The sequence below is a fragment of the Bison bison genome, unplaced genomic scaffold (assembly GCF_000754665.1).
Source record: "Bison bison bison isolate TAMUID 2011002044 unplaced genomic scaffold, Bison_UMD1.0 scf7180017864384, whole genome shotgun sequence".
NCBI classification, from domain to species: domain Eukaryota; kingdom Metazoa; phylum Chordata; class Mammalia; order Artiodactyla; family Bovidae; genus Bison; species Bison bison.
In genome coordinates this window covers 16137500-16148587 of record NW_011494956.1, presented here as the reverse complement: position 1 = coordinate 16148587, position 11088 = coordinate 16137500, and the positions used below count along the sequence as shown (strand labels likewise).

At 42.1% G+C, this 11088-nt stretch overlaps 1 protein-coding gene across 1 annotated transcript in view; it reads left to right on the top strand.

Moving 5' to 3' along the window:
* Window positions 1–11088, top strand: part of EPHB1 (EPH receptor B1) — a 328791-nt gene that overhangs the window by 269942 nt on the left and 47761 nt on the right. The window contains 1 exon segment of the mRNA XM_010858306.1: window positions 3391–3606. Coding sequence (XP_010856608.1) covers window positions 3391–3606 — 216 coding nt within the window.

Genomic DNA, 11088 nt, shown 5'->3' with positions numbered 1-11088 from the left:
CTTCAATATTTTGGCCACCTGATGTGAAAAACTGACTCATTGGAAAAGACCCTGATGCTGGGGATGATGGAAGGTGGGAAGAGAAGGGGACGACAGAGGATGCAATGGTTGGATGGCATCACCAACTTGATGGACATGAGTTTGAGCAAGCTCCAGGAGTTGGTGATAGACAAGGAAGCCTGGCGTGCTGCAGTCCATGGGCTTGCAAAGAGTCAGACACGACTGAGCGACTGAACTGACTGACTGACTGACTGACAGTTTGGGTGGGTGTGCCAACCTGCTGAACTCTGAATTCTCAGCGAACTAGGATCTCTGAGGACAGTGATTCTAAGATATCTGCCCCACACACCAAAGAGGCCAGGAGGAACCTACAGTCTTGGCCTGAGGTGTCTTCCGTGTCTCTCGCCAGGCACGTGGGGTTCATGGGAGACCTGGTTAGTAAGACATTATGGCCTTACTGATAATGTCAGCAATAGTGGCTGCTATCACTTCCCTGGTGGCTCAGAGGTTAAAGCGTCTGCCTCCAATGCGGGAGACCCGGGTTCGATCCCTGGGTTGGGAAGATCCCCTGGAGAAGGAAATGGTAAGCCACTCCAGTATTCTTGCCTGGAGAACCCCATGGACGGAGAAACCTGGTAGGCTACAGTCCACGGGGTCGCAAAGAGTCGGACACGACTGAGCGACTTCACTATACACTATATCTTAGTATTCATGAGGCACTGAGCCAATCCCTCCATATGTATTATCTCATTTAACCTTGAATCTCAAATCTAAAGAAAAGAGATTCACTGTACTCTTACTTTACAGATGTGGTAATCACTGCTCTGGCGGTTAAATAACCTACCCAAGGGCATGCAGCCAGTGAGAGATGGAGCTCAGACCCACCATGATCTGTCTGGCTCCAAAGCCTGGACTTTTAACCATTTCTTGTCATTTGTTGACACCAGAATGTGTAAGATGACTGATCTAAATATTCCAATCAGAAAACGAAGCAGCTCAGTGAAGTCTTTAATGACTTAAAGTGGAAACAGACACAAATCTGCAAATGCTTTCAATGCTGCTCTTGGCAGAACTGCTTCCAGCTGCCATCAGTGCCCTCCCCAACATCTGTCTGCAAGTGGGCTTCTGTAGGGAGACATTTATTTTTAACCACATTGTTGTCTCCACTTACAAAGGAGAAGTAACAAACTGAATTGAAAAAAACTGACCCTTGTGGCTTGTGGCTGAAATACATTTTCTAATATACGAAAGTTGCATGACAACTTTCTGGGGAGGCAGATCCCCAGAGACCCACTTAGAGAAATGATGGTGCTGGGGAAAGCTTCTTAAGGAGGTGTGGAGTGAAGTTCATTAGTAAAGAAGATTTGCATCACTCACAGCACATCCAGCTCTGGCAGATGGGCACCATGTGCTGAAAACCAATCAGTTTCCAAAAAGCAGCCCTGCATTTTCTTTTGGAGTTGGTTAGAAGCAAATATTGCGGGAAAGCATTCTGGGCAGATTGGGAGGTGGTTAAGGTTTGAGTGAGAAATTGAAACTTGGAGTGTGTCAGACTCAGTGTGTTTGCGGGGACCTCCTTCCGGTGGAGGAGGTGCACTCAGGAAGGAGTAGAGGGAGTGCCAGTTTGCTCCCCTCCTTCAGTTGACCGAGGGGCATAACCAATCTTGCATGAGGAACAGAGTCTTCAACAATTAGTGCCACCGTTGTTAAACTTTTCAATTGTTGGATTTTTTCCTGAATAAAAAAATGTGTAACATTTTGATAACAGCTGTTTTATTTTTCCTTACTTATTTTTGTGTAGAAAATTACTTTTGCAGAACCACATGCCTAATGATGTGTCCCATACATGTTAGTGAGATAATGCATGTGAGTGCATTGTATGCCATCTCACAGACAGTAGATGCTCAATAAATGGGAGCTCCTCACATTGTTTATGCTTCCTGTATTTCACAGGAGGACCCTGGGGCAGAGGGAGAGGCTGCTTTGTCCAAGGTTTGTGTTCAGCAATAACTAGACTAACCCAGGGTATCTTGGCTCCTCCCACTTCTCCCTCAGTCAGAGCACCTCAGTGCCTGGACCATGCTGTACTTACATAACCCACAGCACTTTAGGGAGCAGCTGGGGCTGGACTGATTGGGAAAATGTGTTCTTGGCAGCACGGTCCAGGGTCCACTGATGTAACCAGTGTGGGTGGGCAATGTCCAAACACAGTGGCTTTGGGGAGGTGGAGCAAGGCACACATTCATTCACTGACAAGCTGTCTGTAACCATGGAGGAGGGAGGGCAGCCAGGTAAGAAACTTATGGGAAAGAAGACACGCTTCGGGTTGGCAGGAGGTGGGACAGCAACAGCTCTCATTTACTGGGAAGGTCCACAAGCCAGACATGGTGCATGCACTTCTTCTGACCAACCAGACCTCCGAGGCACATGTGTTATCCCAGTGTCCAGGAAAACATCTTAACATTTAATTCTGGGGCCAGGAAGTAACGTACCAGTCATTCATCCAGCAAATGTTTGTTGAGCTGCATCTGTCTACTCAAACGTCGTCAGCACTGGGAATGCTATGGCAACCACAACAGACAGAGTTCTTATCTCAGAGCAGCAGAGACAGGCAGACACACAGCCATCCACACATACAGCTACACCTTGTGATATGAGCTGAGAAGGAAAGTAAGAGCATGCACTGGAAGATAGTAATATGAACGTGCTAATTATGGGTTGGGGAGGGAACTGCTTATAGGGACACTCCTCTATGAGGAGGTGACATTTAAGTGGAGATTTGAGGCAAGTGGGTGTTGACTGTGGGGGAGAAGCAGAGAAGAGCCTGTATCAGGGCCCTGAGGCAGGAAAGGCTTGGCCAGGGAGGGAATTGAAAGGTCATCAGGCACTGTGCCTTCAGCATGGAGTACAAGACGAAGTAGCGTAAGGTGATCCCCTGGGGCCCTGTGGGCCAAGCTGAGGAGATTGGCACTTTCCCTTAATGCAATAGGAGGCCAGTAGAGTGCTTTAAGCCAGCCAGTGACATGACTGGATTTATGTCTTACAAGGATGGCTCTAACTTCCCTTAGAGAAGGGATTTCAGAGGGGAGCAGGTGGAGGGAGGCTGTTACAGGTGATGGATGAAGATGACTTGGTTAAAATGGTGGCAATGAAGGCAGAGAGGAGTGAATGGCTTTGAGATGTAACTTGAAGATGAAATCCACAAGGCTTGGCCAGAAGAAGGCAGAGTATTGGAGGAGAGGTAAGAGAATGGGAGTGGGGCCGGGAGGGGGTGGAAGCAGCTTAGTCCAGCACTGACAAAAGTGACTAGCAGTGGGACCGTGGCAGCTTGGCTTCCTTGTAATCACTGAAGCCAGTCTTGATCTGGATGCCTTTGGTGTCTTATTACAGCAAAATGACGGACAGTTCACGGTGATCCAGCTGGTGGGGATGCTGAGGGGCATTGCCGCGGGCATGAAGTACCTGGCGGAGATGAACTACGTGCACCGGGACCTAGCTGCAAGGAACATTCTGGTCAACAGTAACTTGGTATGCAAGGTGTCCGACTTTGGCCTTTCCCGCTACCTCCAGGATGACACCTCAGATCCCACCTACACCAGCTCCTTGGTGAGTCCTTCTGGGTCTTTTCAGGTCAAAGTGTGGCAGGAGTAAAAAGTGGCTGCACATAATGAGGACCCATGGTGGGGCATGCAGGGAGGGACTGGGACCAGAGCTCATTTGTCCTCTGGGGAAGCCAAATGCTGGGTGGACCATTCGTCCAGGAGAAATGACAGCCACTGGTTGTTCAGACAAATGTTAGGGCACAGGCTGTGAGGAAGTGTTGGTGTCTCCTCTGAAGCCATGCTCTTCCTGGCCAATGAAAGAGGATGTTTTGAAAAAGGATGATTTGGGGGAGTCCAAACATTTGGTCAATGGCATAAAAGACATCATCTACAGGGAGTGGGCTCCAGTTGGGTTGAGCACTGTGTCATCAGGTAGATTCCTGGTCCTGATTTGGGGCACATGCAGCAGCTAGTGGAAACTTGCAGTAAGCAGCAGCAGTAAGTGGTAGTTGGAAGTCAGACTTTAGTTCCCTGACCAGGCGTCCTAACCACTTGACCACAGAGTGTGACTAGAGCCTAAATCCTCAGTCCTTACTTCACTTGACAAGAAACAATTCTGATGAAGAGGTGGAAGGTAAAGAGAAAAATAAAACATTTTTTTGCAAAAGCAGAGTACATGCAGTAAGACACGTGGCCGAACTCTGTGACCCTCCTCTAGGCACGCATGTGCTCCTCAGCCAAGATGGATTTCAACAAAAAAGTGTCTGGGAGGATAGAAGTAAAACTGATTATGACCTGGTATTCCCTGACTTTTGACCCCCAAAGAATCTCTCTGTGCATGTGTAGTGTCTCCCTTGCCCCAAGGAGGGAAACATGTGATCTCTTGATCTTATACTGAAACAAAATTTGGCCCTTCTCTGTTCCTGCCATGATGGTTATTTTAAGGTGCCCACAAGAGACAAAGCCTGGCTATTTCTGTTTCTGTTGTTACTTCCATTTTGGAGAGCAAATAGGAGACTGATCGAAAATGCCTACCTGGGGCCCACCTATCTTCTGTCTCAGGCAGTGCAAACAGGAGACTAGTTGTAAGTGTCCAGCCTGCAGCCCACTTTTATTCTTACCCATGAATTGTAAACAGGAGGCCAGTTGTAAATGCCTAACCTGGAGCCCATCTATGTCCTGCCTCAGTCCTCTTCTCTGTCTCCATTACTTCCAGAAAGCTATAAGTATCATGACTTGGTAATTGAACAACATGATGAGTACCGTCAAATTTGTATTTCTATCTCAGCCTCCTCCTCCACAGCCTGAACAGCTATAATCATCTGTGTTCAACTGCCTAGTTCACACAATTCCCTTTAGAACTTAATAGGTCCTAAATAGAGCTCTTGATTTACTCTCCAATCTCCTCTCCCCCATCTCTTCAACTCAGTGGTTGCACCATTCCTAATGGTGAAGCCTAGGAATCAGTCTTGAGTTCTCTCTCTGCCTCCCCATCCAAGTTCAATCCTTCCACTAATCCTATGTTATTGTTGTTTAGTCGTTAAGTTGTGTCCAACTCTTTTGTGACCTCATGGACTGTAGCCCACCAGGCTCCTCTGTCCATGAGATTTCTCAGGCAAGAATATTGGAGCAGGCTGCTGTTTCCTTCTCCAGGGGATCTTGCCGACCCAAGGATCAAACCTGTATCGCTTGTATTGGCAGGCAGATTCTTTACCATTGAGCCACCAGAGAAGCCCTGCCCTATTCCTATAGGCTTCTACAAAGTCTGCCCCTTTCTTCTCATCTCTGCTGTTGTTCAGTCACATGTCTGACTTTGCTACCACATGGACTGCAACACACCAGGCTTCCCTGTCCTTCATCATCTCCTGGAGTTTGCTTAAATTCATGTCCATTGAGTTGGTGATGTCATCCAACCATCTCATCCTCTGTCGTCCCCTTCTCCTCCTGCCTTAAATCTTTCCCAGCATCAGGATCTTTTCCAATAAGTCAGCTCTTTGCATCAGGTGACCAAAGTATTGGAGCTTCAGGTTCAACATCAGTTCTCCCAATCAGCATTCAGGGTTGATTTTGCTTAGGATTGACTGGTTGGATCTCCTTGCTGTCCAAGGGACTCTCAAGAGTCTTGTCCAACACCACAGTTTGAAAGCATCAATTCTTTGGCGCTCAGCCTTCTTTATGATCCAACTCTCACATCTCTACTGTGACCCCACCCTATTCCAAAGCACCATTCTCTCTCACCTGGACTGTTATAGTAGCTTCCTAATGAGTCTCCCTGGTTTCCTTTTGTCTTCATACATCTATTCATAACAGCATCAAAAGTGACTGATCTTCCTAATCTACCCACCAGTTATATCCCTTAAACTTGCAAAAACAATACCTGATTATTATAAAAGTCAGAACAATACAGAGAAGAAAAAAGGATAAATAAGAACCTACAATTCCCTTAAAGAAGGGTTTGGTGAACTTTTCCTAAAGTGCCATATAGAAAATATTTTAGACTTTGCTGGCTAAGAGGCCAAATGAGGATATTGTGTACATGATTATATAACCATTTAAAATGTAACCCTTTAAAAATGTATGAATGCCATTCCTAGCCCCTGGGCTGTAAAAAAGCAGGTGACCTGCCAGATTTGGTACTTAGGCAATGGTTTACCAACTCCTGTTCTGAAGCATCAGTTTCAACAGTTAGATGTGTCTGCTTTCACACTTTTATCTTTGTTCAAAAAGAAATTTTTATTTTATAAAAATGGGATCACACTGTGCCTGTTTTTCTGTGTCTTGTGATTCTCTTGGGGATTCTTACTCCAGGTTGCTACTTTGAAAGCTTGTAAACCTTCACACTCCACTAGGGATATATGGTGCCCATCTTCTAACATCTTCACCAGCATTGGATGTAAGCAATGTTTTAAAATTTGCTAATCCAAAGATGAAAAATGATAACTTGTTTTCTTTTCATTGAATTTTCAACTGACTCCTAGAGATCTTTTTGCGTAGTTATTGGGATTCATGTTTTTTCTTTCACTAATTATCTATACATGTATTTACCTATTTTTCTATTGGGTTACTTTCTGGTTTCTTAGAAATGTATAGGAATTCTTTTTATAGTAGAGATATTTACCCTTTTTCTGCCATATATGATACAATTAGTTCCTTCATGTTTTCCTGCACAAAAAAGTACAATTCTTTTTTACAAAGATTATTTTTTTCTTTTTGTCGGCTCTGCATCTTCATTGCAGCACTCAGGCTTAGTTGCCCCACAGTATGGCGCCCCATTCCAGTACTCTTGCCTGGAAAATCCCATGGACTGAGGAGCATGGTAGGCTGCAGTCCATGGGGTCGCTAAGAGTTGAACACAACTGAGCGACCTCCCTTTCACTTTTCACTTTCATGCATTGGAGAAGGAAATGGCAACCCACTCCAGTGTTCTTGCCTGGAGAACCCCAGGGACGCGAGAGCCTGGTGGGCTGCCGTCTATGGGGTTGCACAGAGTTGGACTCGACTTAAGTGACTTAGCAGCAGCAGTTACCAGACCAAGGATCGAACTATGTCCCCTGCATTGGAAGGCAAACTCTTAACCACTGAATCACCAAGGAAGTCCCAGTACGATTCTTTTTTGTATTAAAAAAAAAAATACACTTGTCTTTTTGATATTATTTATGATACCCTTTGGCTTGCATAAGTGGTTCATATTCATTTGGTCAAAAATATCTATCTTTTTCTCTACTTGTTGGATTTTTTGGCTTATTCTAAAAGTTCTCTCCATCCCAAGGTTATAAAATGCTTTTTAAAATTTCCTATACTATTTTATTATCTTGATAAGTTTGATTTATCATGTAACTATTTATTTAATCCATTCCTCTATCAATTCATCACTCCTCCCTATTTTGTTGATATATTTCCAGAAAAGTTGTAGACATGTGCACACGTCACCCGTAAACACTTTAGCATATGTCTTTTAATGAGGGTATATATATTTGTTTATACTGCTTTACTTGATTAAGGCAAAATTTGCATAAAGAAGTACACAGATCTTAAGTGTACATTTACAGAGTTTTAACAAATGTATACAACTATGTGACCCAAAATTCTATCAAAATAGAAAACTTGGTCGTCATACCAGGAAGTTCCCTCATGTCCTTCCTCTGTCCCATATGCAGAGGTGCCCGCTGTTCTGACTTTTTTTCAAATATAGGTTTCTTTTGTCTCTTCTAGAACTCCTCATAAATGGTATCAGGATGCTCTTCATGTCTGACTGCTTTCTTTTAGCATTCTGAGTATGAGATCCTTTCCTGTTGCTGAGTGAAGCGGTAGTTTTTTCTTAATTACTGTAACAGTCTATGTTTATTTATCCATTCTCTTGTTGGTAGACACCAAGGCTATTCTCAAATATGATTTTGAATATGTTAGGACATATATTTTTATTGTGTTTTTATGCAGGTAAATATAGAAAATTATATCAACACCATTTATTGAAGATATTTTCCATATTTTATTGGCTCATATGTCATTCTTGTCATATGTTAAGTTCCTTACATACACAATGTTTTGATTCTAAAATCTCCTCCATTGGTCAACTTATTTATTCTTATGCCCAACCATATTATTCTAATTATAGTAACTTTATTAAAAGTTTTACTTTCAGTATTATTCTGATTATATTAATTTTAGCAAGAGTTTTACTGTTTGGATAAATTAAGATATCTTCATTTGTCTTTAAAAAATCTTGGCTCTTTTCAAATGTCTTTTATTTCAACTTAAGATCACTTTGTTCAGTGATCTACCTAAAACTACCTAGTAATACATATACACTCACATATGAGTTTTGAATGGAACGCTATTCTACATTTGGAAAGACTGACGTTTTAATGACCTTGAGTCACATAAATAATAATGTGAACCAAACATCCAATCTGTATATACCTTACATTGAAAGTTTCTTAGATGTAAAGCTTCCTATGTTATTGTCCTGCACACATTATTTAGATCATCTTTTGTGACTCTGTATGTGTTTCTTCTAAATGATGAATTGTATAAACTCATAAACCTAACAGTTTTCAGGATATATTTTTACCATATTATTCTTCCATGTTTTGCCTTTTATTCAAAATAGAGAAAATTATCATGTTTGATGACTAAACTATTTATTTTTGTAAAAATGCAACTTATTCACATGAAAAATATTTATTGATCATCTACTATGTGCCAATCCTGGGCTACAATCTGGAGGCACAATTAGGATTGAAAAGAGACAGCATTACTGTTCTCACATTACTCACAACTGAATGAGGAAAGGGAAGCTCAGTCAGATGCACACACAAATAAGTGCATAATTGACAGCTGAGAGTCACTGTGTTCTGTGACAGCATGAAGAAAATAATACATGAGAAAAACAGCCTTATTAGATCTAGGGGAATTAAGGAGAGCTTTCAGAGGAGATGGGCTCCAGCAGAGATTTGAAGAATAAGTCAACCAAATGCATACGGTAGGTTAGAGCACCAAGAAACATAAGTAGTACATACAAAGGGCTTGTGTCAATAGGGCAGGTGGAATTTTAGAAGAGCATTTGATAAAGAAGGGAAACTGACCAATGAGGTCAGCAGTAGTTACATTAGATGGGCCTCCCAGACATTTGTGATGGAATTTACTGCCTTAGAGCAATAAGCAGTCATTCTGTGTATGGGGGTAGGGGTGGGGGGAGAGAAGGATGTACACAGATGCACACACATGACCCAAAGGTGATTAATTTCCATTTTAGGAAAATAACCTGGTTTTGCCTCTTGATTTTTCTTTCCAATATCTTCCCTCCCTTCTGTATAAACAAACAAAAAACCTCTCTTGGCTTCCTTACTTCCTTCTTTCTCCAAAAGGCCATTTGGCAGGCCCAGTTTAGGTAGATATCCTGACCTAGAGAAGTAAACCCTAGCAGGAATTGAGACTCACAGGTGAAGGAGCTGGAAACCCAATATGATTGGGATATTAGCTATATACATAGAGATATTGAAAATTATATTGGAGATAATGGAAGCTTTTGGAAAAGGAGGTACAAATATGGAAAGCATGAAAGCTAGAATGAATTATGTGAACTGAAGTAGAAATAAGGAAAATGTATCCCCTCAGACTTCTGAGCCTTTGTCTTCAAAGTTTCTGTTGAATAAATAGCCTCTCCATGTTTAAAAAAATTGAACCAGAATTGGAGGTATCAGTGTGAAACTTGTGGTTTTCAATATAAAAAGAGATAAATAAATATGAGCTGAGAGTGCCTCAAAGCAATGGCACCCATGTAGCAAAAAATACACCTGGCACTCAGATCTTGGATTCTATATTCTCTTCTATACTAAAAGCAACCAGGACTCACTAGCTAAATGGCCCCTTCCAGAGCCTAGACAGAGGAAGTATGTACATTGTTTTGTGCCAGAAAGTACTCAAAGAATAATGGTAATATACCAAAAGAACACAATACTCAGCTTGAAGGACTTCCCAGTGTCCAAATATAGGATAATTTAGAACTTAATATATACTGATGGTAACAGATTATAATCTATTGAATAAGATAGGAACTGTGGAGTTTACACGGATGTGAAAAATCACTATTTTGTGACCATCAGATTAATAGTTAAGAAACATAATGGATGCTTGTACTTGGGGTGAAACTGGAGAGAGAAATGGGGATCTTACATAGCCTCAAAGTATTTCCTCCAAAATATGTATTACAAAAAGAGGAGAAAGTAACTTTACAGAGAAATCTGGAAACACCATCTGAATCAAATGTTTAGAGTTCACACCACTAATAACAGACACTTAAGAAGATGCAGTGAAAAAACATAGCATTTCAGATACTCTGTTCAAAATGTATAACTTGGGTCTTATCATGAGGAAACATCAGAAAAATTAAAATTGAGATATGCTTTATTAAATGCCTAACCTATGATCTTGAAATTTCAAAGTCATGAAAGTTAAGTAGACCAACAGCTGTTCCAGATTGAAGGGCATTAAAGAGGCATGACAACTGGGTAATATATATGATCCCTATAGAGCATTTCTGTGACAATTTTTAAGAATTTAAATGGAGTATCTTGATAAAGAATGTATAGGCATTTTTGGTAGTAATCTTGAAACGTTTCTAGATATTGAAACTTGTTTAAAAATAAAATATTTTTTAAAAACATTTCAGTTCAGTTCAGTCGCTCAGTCGTGTCCGACTCTTTGTGACCCCATGAGTCACAGCATGCCAGGCCTCCCTGTCCATCACCAACTCCTGGAGTTCACTCAGGCTCACGTCCATTGAGTCAGTGATGCCATCCAGCCATCTCATCCTCTGTCGTCCCCTTCTCTTCCTGACCCCAATCCCTCCCAGCATCAGAGTCTTTTCCAATGAGTCAACTCTTCGCATGAGGTGGCCAAAGTACTGGAGTTTCAGCTTTAGCATCATTCCTTCCAAAGAAATCCCAGGGCTGATCTCCTTCAGAATGGACTGGTTGGCTCTCCTTGCAGTCCAAGGGACTCTCAAGAGTCTTTTCCAACACCACAGTTCAAAAGCATCAATTCT